Below are 22,041 nucleotides of genomic sequence, written 5' to 3'. Positions count from 1 at the left end.
TGTGTAGCGTGGAGGGGTTGTGAGCGTTGTGGGGTTGTGGAGGGGTTGTGCAGCGTGGAGGGGTTGTGGAGGGGTTGTGAAGCGTGGAGGGGTTGTGGAGGGGTTGTGCAGCGTGGAGGGGTTGTGGAGGGTTGTATAGGGGTTGTGCAGCGTGGAGGGTTGTGGAGGGGTTGTGCAGCCTGGAGGGGTTGTATAGGGGTTGTGCAGGGGAGGGGTTGTGATGTGGAGGGTTGTGTAGCATGGAGGGGTGTGGAGGGGTTGTATAGGGGTTGTGCAGCGTGGAGGGTGTGGAGGGGTTATATAGGGTTGTGTAGCGTGGAGGGGTTGTATAGGGGTTGTGCAGCGTGGAGGGGTTGTGCAGCGTGGAGGGGTTGTGCAGCGTGGAGGGGTTGTATAGGGGTGGAGGAGTGTGGAGGGGTTGTATAGGGGTTGTGCAGCGTGGAGGAGTGTGGAGGGGTTATATAGGGGTTGTGTAGCGTGGGGGTTGTATAGGGGTTGTGTAGCGTGGAGGGTTGTATAGGGGTTGTGTAGCGTGGAGGGGTTGTGCAGCGTGGAGGGTTGTGGAGGGGTTGTATAGGGGTTGTGTAGCATGGAGGTTATGGAGGGGTTGTATAGGGGTTGTGTAGCGTGGAGGGGTTGTGCAGCGTCGAGGGTGTGGAGGGGTTGTGCAGCGTGGAGGGGTTGTGTAGCGTGAAGGGTTGTGGAGGGGTTGTGCAGCGTGGAGAGTTGTGGAGGGGTTGTGTAACTTGGAGGTGTTATTAGGGGTTGTGTAGCGTGGAGGGGTTGTGCAGCTTGGAGGTGTGGAGGGGTTGTGCAGCATGGAGGGGTTGTGGAGGGTTGTGGAGGGTTGTGCAGCATGGAGAAGTGTGGAGGGGTTGTGTAGCATGGAGGGGTGTGGAGGGGTTGTGCAGCCTGGAGGGGTTGTGGAGGGGTTGTGTGGCTTGGAGGGGTGTGGAGGGTTGTGTAGCATGGAGGGGTTGTATAGGGGTTGTGCAGCGTGGAGGGGTTGTGGAGGGGTTGTGAAGCGTGGAGGGTTGTGCAGCGTGGAGGGGTTGTGGAGGGGTTGTGAAGCGTGGAGGGGTTGTGGAGGGGTTGTGAAGCGTGGAGGGGTTGTGGAGGGGTTGTGCAGCGTGGAGGGGTTGTGGAGGGGTTGTGCAGCGTGGAGGGGTTGTATAGGGGTTGTGTAGCGTGGAGGGTTGTGTAGCGTGGAGGGTTGTATAGGGGTTGTGTAGCGTGGAGGGTTGTATAGGGGTTGTGTAGCGTGGAGGGGTTGTATAGGGGTTGTGTAGCGTGGAGGGTTGTATAGGGGTTGTGTAGCGTGGAGGGTTGTATAGGGGTTGTGTAGCGTGGAGGGTTGTATAGGGGTTGTGTAGCGTGGAGGGGTTGTGTAGCGTGGAGGGGGTTGTATAGGGGTTGTGCAGCGTGGAGGGGTTGTGGAGGGGTTGTGCAGCGTGGAGGGGTTGTGGAGGGGTTGTGCAGCTGGAGGGGATGGAGGGGTTGTATAGGGGTTGTGTAGCGTGGAGGGGTTGTGGAGGGGTTGTGCAGCGTGGAGGGGTTGTGAAGCGTGGAGGGGTTGTATAGGGGTTGTGCAGCGTGGAGGGTTGTATAGGGGTTGTGCAGCGTGGAGGGTTGTAGAGGGGTTGTGCAGCCTGGAGGGGTTGTGTAGCGTGGAGGGGTTGTATAGGGGTTGTGCAGCGTGGAGGGGTTGTGAAGCGTGGAGGAGTGTGGAGGGGTTGTGTAGCGTGGAGGGGTTGTGTAGCGTGGAGGGGTTGTGCAGCCTGGAGGGGTTGTGTAGCGTGGAGGGGTTGTATAGGGGTTGTGTAGCGTGGAGGGGTTGTATAGGGGTTGTGTAGCGTGGAGGGTTGTGTAGCGTGGAGGGGTTGTGCAGCGTGGAGGGTTGTATAGGGGTTGTGCAGCGTGGAGGGGTTGTGGAGGGGTTGTGAAGCGTGGAGGGGTTGTATAGGGGTTGTGCAGCGTGGAGGGGTTGTGGAGGGGTTGTGAAGCGTGGAGGGGTTGTGCAGCCTGGAGGGGTTGTGTAGCTTGGAGGGGTTGTTAGGGGTTGTGCAGCGTGGAGGGTTGTGCAGCCTGGAGGGGTTGTGTAGCGTGGAGGGGTTGTATAGGGGTTGTGTAGCGTGGAGGGGTTGTATAGGGGTTGTGTAGCGTGGAAGGGTTGTGTAGCTTGGAGGGGTTGTATAGGGGTTGTGCAGCGTGGAGGGGTTGTGAAGCGTGGAGGGGTTGTATAGGGGTTGTGCAGCATGGAGGGTTGTGGAGGGGTTGTGCAGCCTGGAGGGGTTGTGTAGCGTGGAGGGGTTGTATAGGGGTTGTGCAGCGTGGAGGGGTTGTGAAGCGTGGAGGAGTGTGGAGGGGTTGTGCAGCGTGGAGGGGTTGTGGAGGGTTGTGCAGCCTGGAGGGGTTGTGTAGCGTAGAGGGGTTGTATAGGGGTTGTGTAGCGTGGAGGGGTTGTGTAGCGTGGAGGGGTTGTGTAGCGTGGAGGGTTGTATAGGGGTTGTGCAGCGTGGAGGGGTTGTGGAGGGGTTGTGCAGCGTGGAGGGGTTGTGGAGGGGTTGTGCAGCGTGGAGGGGTTGTGAAGCGTGGAGGAGTGTGGAGGGGTTGTATAGGGGTTGTGCAGCGTGGAGGGGTTGTGGAGGGGTTGTGAAGCGTGGAGGGGTTGTGAAGCGTGGAGGAGTGTGGAGGGGTTGTATAGGGGTTGTGCAGCGTGGAGGGGTTGTGGAGGGGTTGTGAAGCGTGGAGGAGTGTGGAGGGGTTGTATAGGGGTTGTGTAGCATGGAGGGGTGTGGAGGGGGTTGTATAGGGGTTGTGCAGCGTGGAGGAGTGTGGAGGGGTTATATAGGGGTTGTGTAGCGTGGAGGGGTTGTATAGGGGTTGTGCAGCGTGGAGGGGTTGTGCAGCGTGGAGGGGTTGTATAGGGGTGGAGGAGTGTGGAGGGGGTTGTATAGGGGTTGTGCAGCGTGGAGGAGTGTGGAGGGGTTATATAGGGGTTGTGTAGCGTGGAGGGGTTGTATAGGGGTTGTGTAGCGTGGAGGGTTGTATAGGGGTTGTGTAGCGTGGAGGGGTTGTGCAGCGTGGAGGGTTGTGGAGGGGTTGTATAGGGGTTGTGTAGCATGGAGGTTATGGAGGGGTTGTATAGGGGTTGTGTAGCGTGGAGGGGTTGTGCAGCGTGGAGGGTTGTGGAGGGGTTGTGGAGGGTGGACGGTTGTGCAGCGTGGAGGGTTGTGCAGCGTGGAGGGGTTGTGGAGGGTTGTGGAGGGTGGAGGGTTGTGCAGCGTGGAGGGGTTGTGGAGGGTTGTGGAGGGTGGAGGGTTGTGTTGCGTGGAGGGGGTGGAGGGTTGTGCAGCGTGGAGGGGGGTGGAGGGTTGTGCAGCGTGGAGGGGTGTGGAGGGGTTGTGCAGCGTGGAGGGTTGTGCAGCGTGCGTTTGTGTGTGATCAACAGAACCAGTAATCTTGTTGATGTTCAGGGGATGGGTTTTTACATAAGCCATGATTTCCTCCTGTGCTTTAATCATTCTGCTTCTCTGGTTTTGTTTCAGTCTTTAACTCAAGGCATCTAAGCAGTCTAAATTCCAGGGGTAATACTGAGATGGCATAGTACCTTAAACAAACTAAGGACATGGGCATCTGGTGTTTAGCAGTGGTAGATGGGCTCTTCCCAACCCAACTGCCTTTGCATTATAAGTGTTAGCTATATTACTGCCGTTACATTATAAGTGTTTCCTACATTACTGCCGTTACATTATAAGTGTTTCCTACATTACTGCCGTTACATTATAAGTGTTGCCTACATTACTGCCGTTACATTATAAGTGTTAGCTATATTACTGCCGTTACATTATAAGTGTTTCCTACATTACTGCCGTTACATTATAAGTGTTTCCTACATTACTGCCGTTACATTATAAGTGTTGCCTACATTACTGCCGTTACATTATAAGTGTTATATATCCCAACCCAGTCCTTGAGGACCGCCACATTCCACGTCTTTGTTCTATTCGAACATTAAGCACACTTGATTTGACAAGTCAACTATTTGTTGTCATCAGAGAAATATGATACGTATCTGTCCCTGTATCAGTTCTTAGGCTGGGCCAACGTCTAGCTACTCTGTCACTCCTGTCCTTGCTGTTCCACCGAAAGGGAAAGTAATCAACTCATGTTAAATCACACCGCTAACCCACAGGAGGTCAGTGGAGGGGCTGGCCTTATTATGTGTTTCAGACGAGAAACATGATCTGTCTCTAAGCCTCATTAGTCAGCTGGGTCGGTGGGCTCCCTTTCTCTTTGCAGACCGACTACCCTAATTTGTTGTTCCTCTACTGGCGGGCTGGACGACAAACGCCACCATCTTTGCCTCGTTTTTTTGTTCATGTTTTTGAGATTGCGGTACACGTCCAGACTCCTAACGGCGTTCGGGCTGTAAAATCACTAGACTATTACACCAAGGATAAGGGAGAGTCTCAAAGTGCTTCACATTGTGTCTAATTCTATGAGTACCTAGCTAGACAATTCAGATGCCCCAGGAGTCATATTTGCTCCAGGTGGTTGTGCCACAGAACCCGTTCCTGTACGGTCACTCACACCAACACAAAGGAGTTTGCATAAGTAAAGTGATAAGGATTGTGTTGGAGTGTGCTGGGGAGAGAGAGCGTGTAGTACTATATTCAATGATGGTGATGTTCAATACAGTGCAGTGGCTTTAGCCTACAGGCATTTCTGTTGTATTTTCCCCTTTGGTTGACCCTATGGCTGATTACATTGGCACTGTGGCACACACACACACACGCACAGGCATTTACCCGAACTCACAAACCACAGCGTTACTCCTCCAGACAGGACTTAACAAACAGATCTGTACATCAAAGCTGTTATTTTCAGTCCATTGCCTGTCATTTGCTTTGTATTGTGTGCTTTGTGATGCTGTGCCCAGGGACATGGCGCAAGCGGCCAGACTCACCTCTCCGGGAGTAAAAATAGAGAGAACATGATTAACACTGTTGTCGGGTGCACTTCCATTGAAGCGGTAAGAAATGAACAAAGAAGGGGAGATTAACAGGAACTAAACAACGGTCATACAATAGAACCCTGAGGTAGTGAGTCATGAAAAGGAAAGGGAGGGGTTGAGACTAGTAATGTAAATAAATCAACTTTCTCCAGCACCTATACCTTTATTGGTTGACCACATTTTAAAATTCCGATTTCAATCCAACTCCGATCTGAATACTTTCTGAGTGTACAGGCATAGCTTTATTACAAATATTTTTGTCCCAGGACCCCAAACGTAAGTCATTTTTGTTTGATCTCCTACGTCATCGTTTCCCGAGCTCTGTCCTTGGGACCCCAAGGGGTGCATGTTTTGGTTTTTGACCTAACGTTACACAGCTGATTCAAATTATCAAAGCTGGATGATTAGTTGATCATTTGAATCAGCTGTGTAGTGCTAGGGCAAAACCCTGAGTTTGGGAAGTCCTGTCCTATGTAGATGGTGGGACACAAGGATGCAGGGAGGTAATGTTTATAAATGTATGTTTATAGTAATGGAATGCAAGGGTCAAATTATCTTTATGATAGACATATTCATGATGGATGATCAGGAGAGGTGGAAAAGGGGGGTGTGGGTGGAGGGGAGTAAGAGATGGTAGCGTGGGAGGTAATGAGAGGAAGGAAAACTCAGGAGATGTAGGAGCCATTAAATGGAGAAGAATAAGTATGGAAAGAATGAACATAGAGCGAGAATAGAAGAGCAGCAGAGGAGAGAAAGGAGGATTTCAGAGGGGGGGGGGACCAGTTGCAGTCTGACCAGTCTGATATAGGACCAAGTGGAACCATGGAAACTCACTAAACAATGTCTCTCCCACTCAGGGGGAGGGAAAGAAATGACAGAAAACGAGTGATGTGAATGGAGGAAAGAAGTAGGGGGGAGGACAACCATAAAGGGAGCAATCCCTCATTTCTGTAGTCAGCTGTTTAATGAAGATGGGCATACGTGTGAAAGCGCTGTCCAAACGCTGTCCAAGGCTGCTTACAAAAATGTGGGTGGACAGAAGAACCCATGCTACTATTTTCTCTGTGCAGAGGAGAAAGATGGAGTGGGGAGTGATACTGTCAGAAAATAATCACATCGCTGCTTTCTGAAGCACTAACTGAGTGGGAAAGCATTCACCGAAAGTAGACTATATCCTGATTTAGAAACGGTGTAGCTTTGATGTGTAACTTTTGTAGAAATGATGAGGAAGAGAAGGGAATCTGACTATTTCAGTCTAACACTTACATTCCATCCAATCCACTTCGCCAAACAGGGTTTTGTCAGTGATATGGTTTAATCAGAGTTGCTTTGATCAGGACTTGCAGTAGCTTCTTCAGTCCCTATGATATCACCATGAAGTGGCTGGCTAAGTGACTGCAGGAGTGGTTCTCGTTCTGTGGTCAGAGCGTTCTGTCAGTAGCTTATCTCCTGAGGGTTTATTTTGAGTAGGCAGTTGAAAGGACGGCATGATGTCGTCTGCCTTCGGACCTCCCTGAACCATCAGAACATTCGGTCTGACATTTTTCACTCTTTGATGACTTCAAACATGATAGTAATTTTCCACCGCTCAACCTGAACCCTGTCAGAGAGATGGGCCTAGCCAACTGCATTGCATACCAGGGCAGGTGTGGAAAGAATGCTCTGGCATGACAGTGGCACTGGGCTCACTATAAAACAGATCATTAACATTGACAGTGTTCCAATTCATTTGGCCCCGATGACGAGGGCTTTGACCTGTTTTCAGCAGCCATTCACAACCAGCCAAAGCAGTCTGCTGTGGGTGCTTGTATTAGGCCTTTTCAGATCACAGTGAACTGGTTGGTCTATGGGAGTACCAGGGGCTGTTTCTGTATGCTGCAGTGTATTTATTCAGGATGGTCCAAATGGATATTAACCAGCTTCCTACTCTGAGAAACAACTCAAAGCAAACAGCATCAAACAAATGAGAGTACTGGGAAAAGAAGGGAAGGAGGAGAACAGTTTGTTCCATTGGTTTTTTCTCTTACTGTGTTTTTGACCTGAATGCCAAACAGAGAACTGTGTTAGTCTTTTTCTCTTTAAAAAAAAACTTTTATTTTCTTTAATCCTCTTTTACTATCCCTTTCTCTTTGTGTTGTGCTGAAAAGGCCTGGGAGCTTTTTTCTCTCCCCCTCAATGAGGAGCTGTGAAGTCCAGGAGGAATTCAACTCAGCATTCTGTCGCGCTTCTCTCCTTTTAACTCTCTCAATAGAGGGATGGGGTGAGCAGAGACTCCCTCTCTTTCTCCCCTTTATTCTCCCGCTACCTCCTTTTTTTATTTTACATTTGTTTACCTCAATGTCTCCCTTCCTTGGTTTCTCCCAGATTGATCCTTTACAGACGAAATTCAACAATAGCAGGCAGGCACACATGGCAATGCAGCTAAAGCTAGATGGCTGTAGGGAAAGAGAGTCAGTAATTGAATTAAGAGAGTTATATACTACAGCACTGCCTGGAGACCAGAAGTGTGAGCTGTAACACATCTCACACAGAACTGAGGTAAGCTGATCGTGTGTGACTGATGGTGTGTTTGCCGCCTGTTGGCGTGTGTGTGAGCGTCCAGCGAGGAGGATTGATGTGATTCTGAGTGGCATCCCCATCACTCTCCCTAATGAGCACGGTCATTGGGGAGACTGAATAATCATCGTGGATACGGAGGGAGGCAGGGCCATCACTCTGAGGGAGAATGAGTCAGTATTAGAATGCTGATAAATGGGGCGATAAATGAGAGCGAGAGAGGAGAGGGAGAACGAGAGGAGAGAGAAGGGAGGGATACAGGTGGTTTATTGTAATACTCTTTTTGCCTGTCGGATCCTTGCAAATCTACACGAGTGTGTGCGGTTGATTTGCAATTGGATGTGTGTGTAATCTCGATACCAGACACTTCCGCCCCATTATTGCCTGGGGACAAAATTGGTGTGTAACTGTGACATACAGCTGTTCTGTAAGCCACATTGGTTATACCTCACTAACTCATCCTTCTACATTCCTCCCAGGGCAAGGATCACAGGCAAGATTTGACCTGCTCCTCTCCTCCCAAAGTCCCTCCTCCTCCCTTCCTCTACCTCCTCCCTTCCTTCCCAGGCCTGTGAAGGAATCCTGTTGTGCAGCTTTGGGGTGTGCAAGCAGGGTCACGTTCATTGTATTTCAATGCTACACAAATGCTTGTACTCTCTTGTCAGATTCATGGCACTCCAGAGTAGAGGTCGACCGATTAATCGGAATGGCCGATTTAATTAGGGCCGATTTCAAGTTTTCATAACACATTTTTTAAAATTTTTGACACCTTTATTTAACTAAGCAAGTCAGCATGACTGAATACAAACAGTGCAGCTATTCCCTCCGCAAGGCTATCAAACAAGCTAAGCGCCAGTACAGAGACAAAGTAGAATCTCAATTCAACGGCTCAGACACAAGAGGTATGTGGCAGGGTCTACAGTCAATCACGGACTACAGGAAGAAACCCAGCCCAGTCACGGACCAGGATGTCTTGCTCCCAGGCAGACTAAATAACTTTTTGCCCGCTTTGAGGACAATACAGTGCCACTGACACGGCCTGCAACGGAATCATGCGGTCTCTCCTTCACTGCAGCCGAAGTGAGTAAGACATTTAAACGTGTTAACCCTCGCAAGGCTGCAGGCCCAGACGGCATCCCCAGCCGCGCCCTCAGAGCATGCGCAGACCAGCTGGCCGGTGTGTTTACGGACATATTCAACCAATCCCTATACCAGTCTGCTGTTCCCACATGCTTCAAGAGGGCCACCATTGTTCCTGTTCCCAAGAAAGCTAAGGTAACTGAGCTAAACGACTACCGCCCCGTAGCACTCACATCCGTCATCATGAAGTGCTTTGAGAGACTAGTCAAGGACCATATCACCTCCACCCTACCTGACACCCTTGACCCACTCCAATTTGCTTACCGCCCAAATAGGTCCACAGACGATGCAATCTCAACCACACTGCACACTGCCCTAACCCATCTGGACAAGAGGAATACCTATGTGAGAATGCTGTTCATCGACTACAGCTCGGCATTCAACACCATAGTACCCTCCAAGCTCGTCATCAAGCTCGAGACCCTGGGTCTCGACCCCGCCCTGTGCAACTGGGTACTGGACTTCCTGACGGGCCGCCCCCAGGTGGTGAGGGTAGGCAACAACATCTCCTCCCCGCTGATCCTCAACACTGGGGCCCCACAAGGGTGCGTTCTGAGCCCCCTCCTGTACTCCCTGTCCACCCACGACTGCGTGGCCATGCACGCCTCCAACTCAATCATCAAGTTTGCGGACGACACAACAGTGGTAGGCTTGATTACCAACAACGACGAGACGGCCTACAGGGAGGAGGTGAGGGCCCTCGGAGTGTGGTGTCAGGAAAATAACCTCACACTCAACGTCAACAAAACTAAGGAGATGATTGTGGACTTCAGGAAACAGCAGAGGGAACACCCCCCCATCCACATCGATGGAACAGTAGTGGAGAGGGTAGCAAGTTTTAAGTTCCTCGGCATACACATCACAGACAAACTGAATTGGTCCACTCACACAGACAGCATCGTGAGGAAGGCGCAGCAGCGCCTCTTCAACCTCAGAAGGCTGAAGAAATTCGGCTTGTCACCAAAAGCACTCACAAACTTCTACAGATGCACAATCGAGAGCATCCTGGCGGGCTGTATCACCGCCTGGTATGGCAACTGCACCGCCCTCAACCGTAAGGCTCTCCAGAGGGTAGTGAGGTCTGCACAACGCATCACCGGGGGCAAACTACCTGCCCTCCAGGACACCTACACCACCCGATGCTACAGGAAGGCCATAAAGATCATCAAGGACATCAACCACCCGAGCCACTGCCTGTTCACCCCGCTGTCATCCAGAAGGCGAGGTCAGTACAGGTGCATCAAAGCTGGGACCGAGAGACTGAAAAACAGCTTCTATCTCAAGGCCATCAGACTGTTAAACAGCCACCACTAACATTGAGTGGCTACTGCCAACACACTGTCAATGACACTGACTCTACTCCAGCCACTTTAATCATGGGAATTGATGGGAAATTATGTAAATATATCACTAGCCACTTTAAACAATGCTACCTTATATAATGTTACTTACCCTACATTGTTCATCTCATATGCATACGCTGATACTGTACTCTATATCATCGACTGCATCCTTATGTAATACATGTATCACTAGCCACTTTAACTATGCCACTTGGTTTACATACTTATCTCATATGTATATACTGTACTCGATATCATCTACTGTATCTTGCCTATGCTGCTCTGTACCATCACTCATTCATATATCCTTATGTACATATTCTTTATCCCCTTACACTGTGTATAAGACAGTAGTTTTTTTTTTTTTTTTGGAATTGTTAGTTAGATTACTTGCTCGTTATTACTGCATTGTCGGAACTAGAAGCACAAGCATTTCGCTACACTCGCATTAACATCTGCTAACCATGTGTATGTGACAAATAAAATTTGATTTGATTTGATTTGATTTGAATGACAGATTTTCACCTTGTCAGCTCGGGGGATCCAATTTTGCAACTTTACAGTTAACTAGTCCAACGCAATAACGACCTGCCTCTCTCTCGTTGCACTCCACAAGGAGACTGCCTGTTACGCGAATGCAGTAAGCCAAGGTAAGTTGCTAGCTAGCATTAAACTTATCTTATAAAAAACAATCAATCATAATCACAAGTTAACTGCACATGGTTGATGATATTACTAGATATTATCTAACATGTCCTGCGTTGCATATAATCTGACTGAGCATACAAGTATCTAAGTATCTGACTGAGCGGTGGTAGGCAGAAACAGGCGCGTAAACATTAATTCAAACAGCACTTTCGGGCGTTTTGCCAGCAGCTCTTCGTTGTGCGTCAAGCATTGCGCTGTTTCTGACTTCAAACCTATCAACTCCCGAGATGAGGCTGGTGTAACCGAAGTAAAATGGCTAGCTAGTTAGTGCGCGCTAGTAGCTAGTTAGCACGCGCTAATAGCGTTTCAAACCTCACCAGTAGTTGTTTCCCTTGCTCTGCATGGGTAACGCTGCTTCGATGGTGGCTGTTGTCGTTGTGTTGCTGGTTCGAGCCCAGGGAGGAGCGAGGAGGGGGACGGAAGCTATACTGTTACACTGGTAATACTAAAGTGCCTATAAGAACATCCAATAGTCAAAGGTTAATGAAATACAAATGCTATAGAGGGAAATAGTCCTATAATTCCTATAATAACTACAACCTAAAACTTCTTACCTGGGATTATTGAAGACTCATGTTAAAAGGAACCACCAGCTTTCATATTTTCTCATGTTCTGAGCAAGGAACTGAAACGTTAGCTTTCTTACATAGCACATATTGCACTTTTACTTTCTTCTCCAACATTTTGTTTTTGCATTATTTAAAACAAATTGAACTGGTATGCATGTTTCATTATTTACTTGAGGCTAAATTGATTTTATTGATGTATTATATTAAGTTAAAATAAGTGTTAATTCAGTATTGTTGTAATTGTCATTATTACAAATAAATAACAAAAAAAATCGGCAGATTAACCGGTATCGGCTTTTTCGGCCCCCCAATAATCGGTATCGGCGTTGAAAAAAATCATAATCGGTCGACCTCTACTCCAGAGGCTGTGACAAGAGTCTAGTGTGACAGTAGGAGGTCTGATATACTATAAATGATATTTATATTTGACCTTTATTTAACTAGGCGAGTCAGTTAAGAACAAATTCTTATCTTCAATGATAGCCTAGGAACTGCTTTGTTCAGGGGCAAAATGACAGATTTGGGGATTTGATCTTGCAACCTTTCGGTTACAAGTCCAACGCTCTAACCACTAGGCTACCTGACACCCCAAATGACCCACACATTTAGCTAAAACACCCGTAGACACTGCATTAAGAGATGAGCCTGTCCTGGATAGCATTCATAGGGGATAGTTGTATAGAATTTCTTCAGCCTCTCTGTGGATCTGGCCTTATTGAAGTGGAGTTTAATATCCTGTGTTAAACGCCCGAGTCTCGGAGTAATCCATTTGCATTTATGAAATACAGTGGTCTATATCTGAAGATATTTATCTTTCCAGCGGTAATGGAATCTTTTATGTGGTGTAATTGTGTGGCTACTCTTCTCGTGAGTTATATGGTCCTTTGTGGCGGAGCTTCATCTGTGAATTGCCCTCATTAAAGAATAAAGTGTAGAAGACGATATGAGAAAGGAAATGTGTGATCCCTAGTGTCTCTCTTTTGTGGGACTGGATGTTTTGTCATTTATTGCTGTGTGTGTGTGTGTGTCTCTGTCCTGTCTGTCTGTCCTGTCTGTCTGTCTGTCTCAACTCCAGTTTTTTTGACACACACCCACACTGTAGCAGCATTCTGTTTTTCCCACTGGGTTGTTCCACCTCAAAAAACACAAGAACAAGGATTTTGACAATGCAAAGTGTACAAAGCTGTCATCGAGACAAAAGGTGGCTACTTTAAAGAATCTCAAATATAAAATATATTTTGATTTGTTTAACCTCTCTAGGGTATGTGGGACGCTAGCGTCCCATCTGGCCAACATCCAGTGAGATTGCGCCAAATTCAAATACAGAAATGCTCATTATAAAAATTCAGAAAACAAAACATATTTTACATAGGTTTAAAGATAAACTTCTTGTTAATCCAACCACGGTGTCGGATTTATAAAATGCTTTTCGGCGAAAGCATACCTAGCCCAGAACATACCTAGCCCAGAACATAGATCAGTTGACAAATTATTAAGACACAGTAACCAGCCAAGCAGAAGCGTTACAAAACTCAGAAATAGAGATAAAATTAATCCGTTACCTTTGATGATCTTCATATGGTGGCACTCAGAAGACATTAATTTACTCAATAAATGTTCCTTTTGTTCGATAGTCTCTTTATATCCAAAAAGCCTGAAACAATTTCTAAAGACTGTTGACATCTAGTGGAAGGCATAGGAACTGCAAATTGAGACCTACGTCAATGGATACTGTAATGGCATTGAATAGAACTACAAAACAGACAACAACAAAAATACTTCCTGAATGGATTTTTCTCAGGTTTTCGCCTGCCAAATCAGTTCTGTTATACTCACAGATTTTAACAGTTTTAGAAACTGTAGAGTGTTTTCTATCCGAATCTACCCGTTTTATGCATATCATATCTTCTGGACCTGATTAGCAGGCGGTTTAATTTGGGCATGCTTTTCATCCAAAATTCCGAATGCTGCCCCCTACCCTAGAGAGGTTAACACTTTTTTTGGTTACTACATGATTCCATATGTGTTATTTCATAGTTTTGATGTCTTCACTATTATTCTACAATGTAGAAAATAGTCTAAATAAAGACTGGAATGAGTAGGTGTCAACTTTTGATTGGGACAGTATTTCTCTATTAACATGCTGATTTGCTGGTGCTTTGTCTTTATGTTAAAAAATCAACAACACTTTTTGGGGGAAAAAATATAGTAGCTAGCCTGGATTCTATGCATGGATTTGATGCAGTCAAGATAGACACTACCAGATGAGATGTTAATCTATTGCAGCAACAAGTTTGTCTAGATAACATGAGCGAGTTGGTTTGGCTACTTTCTCTCTCTCTCTCTCCCTCCTTGTGAGACACACCTGCTTCTATTGTGCCCCTCCCCCACCCATGTGTACTGAAACAACAAGCAGAGTGCCTCTCCTGAGTCATGCAAGTAAGTCCCAATTGAAGTGCAAAGGAATACATATATTATTAGTGATGCGCCGATATTACATTTTCGGCTGATTCCCAATATTTTCCTTGCCGTCCCCCCAAAAAAGGATACCGATAACCAATATTTAAAATTTGAGCAGCCTTTTAAGCATTCTAGTACAGTTAAATAGTTACACACACACACACACACACACACACACACACACACACACACACATCATGGATGCAGCGGTCTAAGGCACTGCATCTCAGTGCAAGAGGAATCACTACAGTCCCTGGTTCGAATCCAGGCTGTATCACATCCAGACGTAATTGGGAGTCCCATAGTGCGGCACACAATTGGCCCAGCGTTGTCTGGGTTTGCCCTGGGTAGGCCGTCATTGTAAATAAGTATTTGTTCTTAACTGACTTCCCTAGTTAAATAAAGGTTACACACACGCTGACCAAAAAGTTATTTTGTTGGCATTTACCCATGTCCCTATTTCCAGTAAAACCTATTTTTTATCCCTTACTTGCTTTGCTGTTTCGTTGTTCATTTGTTCAGTTGTTTCATTCTCAACCAGGATTTCATCATGCATGTCAAGCAGTGAAGTTTCAGCTGTCTGTTCCTGGCTTCTCTTCCTCGGTGCGCACTGTCACTTTGTGTCCATTTCCATCTTGTCCAGCTATGTATGTAAAACATTTCAAACTTTATACGTCACATGCGCGGAATACAACATGTGTAGACTTTACCGTGAAATGTTATAAGCCCTTAACTTTTCTTGAACTGCACTGTTGGTTAAGAAAATATTTACTAAAGAAAGTAGAGTAAAAAATAATAAATAGTAACACAATAACGAGGCTATATACAGCGAGTACTGGTACCGAGTCAATGTGCGGGGGTACAGCTTAGAGGTAATGTGTACATGTAGGTAGGGGTGAAGTGACTATGCATAGATAATTAACAGAGAGTAGCAGCAGTGTACAAAACAAATGGGGGGGGGGTCAATGTAATAGTCCAGTGGCCATTTGATTGTTCAGCAGTCTTATGGTTTGGGGGTGTAGAGGCTGTTCAGGAGCCTTTTGGTCCTAGACTTGGCGCTCCGGTACCGCCTGCCGTGTGGTAGCAGAGAAAACGGTCTATGACTTGGATTTTTAGGAAGCTTGGCCCCAGTGATGTACTGGGCCGTATGCACTTGTCTGCATCGAAGTAGCAGTCCTTGTACATAGCATGGAGCATGGTGGCAACACAGTAAAGAGAGAATACCACCAAATCGCTTGTTCACAGCCTGTGTCTGCATTTTTGTTGAGCAGGCGTTTCAATGCCATGACAGAGGGTATCACGTCTGCTGCAGGCACAGTTGATGAGCTTATTTCTCCAGTCTGTTGTTTGAATGGAGCTAGCTAGTGTGTTCATGTGTCCAAGTTTCAAACATGTTTTCAAATGCCATTGAAATGGCAGCAGCGGTATGAGAACCAGCACATTATTGAGCAATACGGCTTTCCTCAGTACAACATCCCCATGGACCCACTGTGCTGTCAGACTCAGCATGCTCATGGGGTTGACATTGCTGGTGCAAATCTCAGCAGTGACGCTATTACTGTGTAACTCCGGGAGGGCAACATCTGAAAAATAGCTCACTTGGTAGTGTGTATCGGTGCTTGACCAGTCGGCGAATGCCAACTTCACCCACGACTGAGAACGGTTGATTGTCAAGGGCAATGAATTCCATTATCTTGCCATTAATGGATTTCAACTATGAGTTGTCTCACTGAAAGGTTCTTACTCTTTCAAATGACTGCCTGACTTGTTGACTGCTCGATCCTCACAGCAGACATTGTGGGCTAGTTTAGGAATGCTGTGTTGCACGTGTAGCGCAACATTTTACATGGCGTCATTACGTCATGTACTTACGATATATAGGTATGGGCGTCAGCTTTGACATTGGTTTTGCACATTGGCGTTAAACTAGATATCGGGCCGATGTTGGCATTTTTAGCTAATATCGGCCGATTTCCGATATGTTCACCGATTATATCGTGCATCCCTAATATTTATACGATCTGGATATCATAAAATTATTCATGATGTTCTTATAGTGAAATCATTTAAAATGCCCATCCCAAGTTAACTTTTACATATTTTTAGTGTTCTCCTTTAACAGTTGGACAATGTTGACTATTGGAGAACATTCATTATTTTTTCCTCTTAGTGATCATCGCTGTTTCATGTTAACTAGGCAACGCTTCCTTAATCTATTTGAATGTTCAGTTTCCCATCTGCAGTGGTTCAACTCTACCGTTCAAAAGTTTGGGGTCACTTAGAAATGTCCTTTAAAAAGAAAAGAAAAGCACATTTTTTGTCCATTTAAATAACATCAAATTGATCAGAAATACAGTGTGGACAATGTTGTAAATTACTATTGTAGCTGGTAATGTCAGATTTCAAATTTAAAAAATGGAATATCTACATACGCGTACAGAGGCCCATTATCAGCAACCATCACTTCTGTGTTCCAATGACATGTTGTGTTTGCTAATCCAAGTTTATAATTTTAAAAAGCTAATTGATCATTAGAAAACCCTTTTTCAATTATGTTAGCACAGCTGAAAACTGTTGTCCTGATTAAAGAAGCAATAAAACTGTCCTTCTTTAGACTAGTTGAGTATCTGGAGCATCCGCATTTGTGGGTTCGATTACAGGCTCAAAATGGCTAGAAACGAATACCTTTCTTCTGAAACTCGGCAGTCTATTCTTGTTCTGAGAAATGAAGGTTATTCCATGCGAGAAATTGCTAAGAAACTGATGATCTTGTACAACGCTGTGTACTACTCCCTTCACAGAACAGCGCAAACTGGCTCTAACCAGAATAGAAAGGAGTGGGAGGCCCCAGTGCACAACTGATCAAGAGGACACGCCTAGATATTCTAGAAAATCAGCTGTTTCCAGCTACAATAGTCATTTACAACATTAACAATGTCTACATTGCATTTCTGATCAATTTTATGTTATTTTACTAGACAAAAATGTGCTTTTCTTTCAAAGTGACCCCAAACTTTGGAACGTTAGTGTATGTTCTCACATAGACACTGAATTGTGAGGATGCTTTTCGTTCCACTGGCACTGTGGGACCCAGAGAATATCATTAGGCTGTCAGAGGGCTTGACGGGACAGAACTGTTAGACTGAGCACATCCAGCCTGGGATTGTGCTGGATTCACAATGATTTAAGTTCTTGTTGGTGCTTTTTATTACTATACAAATAATATAGTGCTCATTGCATGCACACAGCCGCTCACACATACAGCCGCTCACACATACAGGCACACTTGCAGTGCATTCAGAAAGTATTCAGACCCCTTGACCTTTTCCACATTTTATTTAAAGTAAAAAACATACCTAATTTACATAAATATTCAGACATGTTGTTATGAGACTTTGAAATTGAGCTCAGGTGCATCCTGTTTCCATTGATAATCCTTGATGTTTCTACAACTTGATTGGAGTCCATAGAGCTCCGAGACAGGATTGTGTCGAGGCACTGATCTAGGGAAGGGTACCAAATAGTTTCTGCAGCATTGAAGGTCCCGAAGAACACACTGTCCTCCATCGCTCTTAAATGGAAGAAGTTTAGACCACCAAGACTCTTCCTAGAGCTGGCCGCTCGGCCAAACTGAGCAATCGGGGGAGAAGAGCCTTGTTCAGGGAGGTGACCAAGAACCTGATGGTCACTCTGACAGAGCTCAAGAGTTCCTCTGTGGAGATGGGAGAACCTTCCAGAAGGACAACCATCCCTGCAGCACTCTACCAATCAGGCCTTTATGGTAGAGTGTTCAGACGGAAGCCACTCCTCACTAAAAGGCACATGACAGCCGCTTGGAGTTTGCCAAAAGGCACCTAAAGGACTCTTAAACCATGAGAAACACGATTCTATGGTCTGATGAAACCAAGATTGAACACTTTGGCCTGATTTCCAAGTGTCAGGTATGGAGAAGAATGGTAGTGGCAGCATCATGCTGTAGGGATGTTTATTAGCAGCAGGTGCTGGGAGACTAGTCAGGATCGAGGGGAAAATGAACGAGCAAAGTACAGAGAGATTCTTGATGAAAACCTGCTCCAGATCTCTCAGGACCTCAGACTGGGGCAAAGGTTCACCTTCCAACAGGGCAATGACCCTAAGCACACAGCCAAGACAACGCAGGAGTGGCTTCGTGACAAGTCTCTGAATGTCCTTGAGTGGCCCAGCCAGAGCCCGGACTTGAACCTGATCTAACATCTCTAGAGAGACCTGAAAACCGCTGTGCAGGGAAGCTGCCAATGCAACGTGACAGAGCTTGAGTGGATCTGCAGAGAAGAATGGGAGAATCTCAATCTCAAATACAGGTGTGCCAAGCTTGTAGCTTCATACCCAAGAAGACTCAAGGCTGTATTCACTGCCAAAGGTGCGTGAACAAAGCACTGAATACTTACGGAAATGTGATTTTTCAGTTTTTATTTGTAATATATTCGCAAACGTTTCTAAAAAAACAAACATTTTCCTCCATTTTAGAATAAGGCTGTAACGTAAAAATGTGGAAAAAGCGAACGGGTCTGAATACTTTACGAATGCACTGTATGTACATGTACGGATGCGCGCATACATGCGCACACACTTTCATTTACATTCTCGTGCTAACACAGAGTAGCTAAGGTGGTGCTGTAAAACTGTGTTCACCTGACTCCTCTCCTGCACTGTGAAATAGAGCATGCTTAATCCCTGTCACTCACACACACACACACACACTAAGCAGTGCCCTCATGCCTGCGGTGTGATTGGATAGATGTGGTCTGTAGTTAGATGGTAAAGCTGATGATCTAATGTGAATGTAGTAGTGATTTATCTTATCTGACGTCGTAATTCTGGCGTGTGTGAAATGGAGAGAGGATTACATTAGTATGATTTCTATATATTCGTGTGTTTTTCTGCTTTTTTTTTCAATCTCTCACACACTTATCTCCCCATTACCATAATTGTCTCATCGTTAATTTATTTCTAGCATTAAGATCAGTTCATCGCACATTCCCGTGATAATAGGTGGCTAATGCTTTGGCTAACATTTAGACAACTCTCTGTCTTTCTGTCTCTCGTCTTATTTGGGGTCGATGTGTAACTTTCCATCTCTCCCTCTCCTTTCCACCCCCCTGCCAGGGGGACTCCATGAAAAATGATGGAGGAGGTGACAGTTGTAGCCAAGTGGGACTACACGGCCCAGCAGGACCAGGAACTTGACATCCGGAAGAATGAGCGGCTCACCCTGCTGGACGACAGCAAGACGTGGTGGAGGGTGAGGAACGCCTCCAACCAGACAGGCTACGTCCCCTCTAACTACGTGGAGCGCAAGAACAGCCTGGTGAAGAAGGCATCGCTGGTCAAGAACCTCAAAGACACACTGGGTAAGAGGGGTGGGGCTGGGTAAGAAGGGTGGGGCTGGGTAAGAAGGGTGGGGTGGGGCTGGGTAAGAAGGGTGGGGCTGGGTGAGAAGGGTGGGGTGGGGCTGGGTGAGAAGGGTGGGGCTGGGTGAGAGGGGTGGGGCTGTGTAAGAAGGGCTGAAGATGGAGAGGTCGTAGAGTATGTTGTTGGTAGTTTATCAGCAGAGAAGAGTGGAGCGTCTCTTGACTCCCTCCGCCTCTATTTTTTCATCCTCCTCTAAACTCCAGCTAGAAATGCATGAATTCATTATTTGCATCTATCCTGAATTGTGTGTGTGTCTCATCCCGCCCTCACTCGGTCTCTGTAAGACAGGGTCTGGTACTGGGGTTGTCTCATCCCGCCCTGACTCAGTCTCTGTCTGACAGGGTCTGGTACTGGGGTTGTGTGTGTCATCCCGTCCTGACTCAGTCCTGTCTGACTCAGTCTCTGTCTGACAAGGTCTGGTACTGGGGTTGTGTCTCATCCCGCCCTGACTCAGTCTCTGTCTGACAAGGTCTGGTACTGGGGTTGTGTCTCATCCCGCCCTCACTCAGTCTCTGTCTGACAGGGTCTGGTACCGGGGTTGTGTGTGTCATCCCGCCCTCACTCAGTCTCTGTCTGACAGGGTCTGGTACTGGGGTTGTGTCTCATCCCGCCCTGACTCAGTCTCTGTCTGACAGGGTCTGGTACTGGGGTTGTGTCTCATCCCGCCCTGACTCAGTCTCTGTCTGACAGGGTCTGGTACTGGGGTGTGTGTGTCATCCCGCCCTGACTCGGTCTCTAGCTGACAGGGTCTGGTACTGGGGTCGGGTGTGTGGATGTGAGCCTTTGTGCTATTTTAGAGGAGCTCTCCACCAGCACCCCAAGGACTGTGTTCGGTTGGCCATCGCTCTGAGCTGCCACACCTTGGTGTCTGTAGGTCCTCACATTAGTGTGTGTGTGTGTGTGCGCTAGGGTTATCAAATGGCTGGTGGAGACTGGAGAGAAACTCTTGCATGTTCCGTCTCTCTGTCTCCTTATTCCACTGATGTTATTTTTCAGTAACTTTTTTTATACTTTCTTATACATACAGTGGGGCAAAAAAGTATTTAGTCAGCCACCAATTGTGTTCTCCCACTTAAAAAGATGAGAGAGGCCTGTAATTTTCATCATAGGTACACTTCAACTATGACAGACAAGATGAGAAAAAAAATCCAGAAAATCACATTGTAGGTTTTTAATGAATTTATTTGCAAATTATGGTGGAAAATAAGTATTTGGTCACCTACAAACAAGCAATATTTCTGGCTCTCACAGACCTGTAACTTCTTCTTTAAGAGGCTCCTCTGTCCTCCACCCGTTACCTGTATTAATGGCACCTGTTTGAACTTGTTATCAGTATAAAAGACACCTGTCCACAACCTCAAACAGTCACACTCCAAACTCCACTATAATAATTAGGAAATGGAAGACATACAAGACCACTGATAATCTCCCTCGATCTGGGGCTCCACGCAAGATCTCACCCCGTGGGGTCAAAATTATCATAAGAACGGTGAGCAAAAATCCCAGAACTACACGGGGGGACCTAGTGAATGACCTGCAGAGAGCTGGGACCAAAGTAACAAAGCCTACCATCAGTAACGCACTACGCCGCCAGGAACTCAAATCCTGCAGTGCCAGACGTGTCCCCCTGCTTAAGCCAGTACATGTCCAGGCCCATCTGAAGTTGCTAGAGAGCATTTGGATGATCCAGAAGAAAATTGGGAGAATGTCATATGGTCAGATGAAACCAAAATATAACTTTTTGGTGTTTGGAGGACAAAGAATACTGAGTTGCATCCAAAGAACACCATACCTACTGTGAAGCAAAGGGACCAGGACGACTGATCCGTGTAAAGGAAAGAATGAATGGGGCCATGTATCGTGAGATTTTGAGTGAAAACCTCCTTCCATCAGCAAGGGCATTGAAGATGAAACGTGGCTGGGTCTTTCAGCATGACAATGATCCCAAACACACCGCCCGGGCAATGAAGGAGTGGCTTCGTACGAAGCATTTCAAGGTCCTGGAGTGGCCTAGCCAGTCTCCAGATCTCAACCCCATAGAAAATCTTTGGGGGGAGTTGAAAGTCCGTGTTGCCCAGCAACAGCACCAAAACATCACTGCTCTAGAGGAGATCTGCATGGAAGTATGGGCCAAAATACCAGCAACAGTGTGTGAAAACCTTGTGAAGACTTACAGAAAACGTTTGACCTCTGTCATTGCCAACAAAGGGTATATAAGAGATACAATTTTGTTATTGACCAAATACTTATTTTCCACCATAATTTGCAAATACATTCATTAAAAATCCTACAATGTGATTTTCTGGATTTTTTTTCTCATTTTGTCTGTCATAGTTGAAATGTACCTATGATGAAAATTACAGGCCTGTCATCTTTTTAAATGGGAGAACTTGCACAATTGGTGGCTGACTAAATACTTTTTTGTCCCACTGTACATTTTCTGAACTGCAAATTTCAGGAATCAGTCAATATTTCTTGCCTGCTTCAAAGAGAGTAACATATGAAGCTGAGCACACATGCCTTATTGTTCCTGTCAGTTGTGAGTAATTAAATTAAATCTTGTTTGTAGACTGTCAACAGACATTAATGGAATTTGTAAGCTGCTGGTTAGAGAGAGAGTGTGAAGTTTACAAAGAGAGAGGCAGAGAGACAAACATACAGAGAAAGAGAGAGTCTGTGAGGGGAGGGCGGAGTGATGGGAGGGGAGGGCGGAGGGAGGGGAGGGCGGAGTGATGGGAGGGGAGGGCGGAGGGAGGGGGCGGAGGGAGGGAGGGAGGGGAGGGGAGGGCGGAGTGAT

The 22,041-nt window shown here is 46.5% G+C and overlaps 1 protein-coding gene across 3 annotated transcripts in view; it reads left to right on the top strand.

The window, feature by feature from the left end:
* LOC112225355 (cytoplasmic protein NCK2-like) overlaps nucleotides 1–22,041 on the top strand; it is a 60,864-nt gene that overhangs the window by 31,319 nt on the left and 7,504 nt on the right. For 2 of the 3 annotated variants that reach the window (XM_042306530.1, XM_042306529.1), the window contains one exon: nucleotides 18,939–19,183. In XM_042306530.1, the coding sequence (XP_042162464.1) occupies nucleotides 18,955–19,183 (229 nt within the window). In that variant the 5' untranslated portion in view covers nucleotides 18,939–18,954. Of the gene's footprint in view, nucleotides 1–7,266; nucleotides 7,556–18,938; nucleotides 19,184–22,041 lie in introns of those variants that run through there. The other variant, XM_042306531.1, reaches the window with a different exon arrangement.

The sequence above is a fragment of the Oncorhynchus tshawytscha genome, linkage group LG26, assembly GCF_018296145.1.
Source record: "Oncorhynchus tshawytscha isolate Ot180627B linkage group LG26, Otsh_v2.0, whole genome shotgun sequence".
Lineage (NCBI taxonomy): Eukaryota > Metazoa > Chordata > Actinopteri > Salmoniformes > Salmonidae > Oncorhynchus > Oncorhynchus tshawytscha.
The sequence above is the reverse complement of the archived record's forward strand: the minus strand, read 5'-3'. Positions and strand labels throughout refer to the sequence as shown.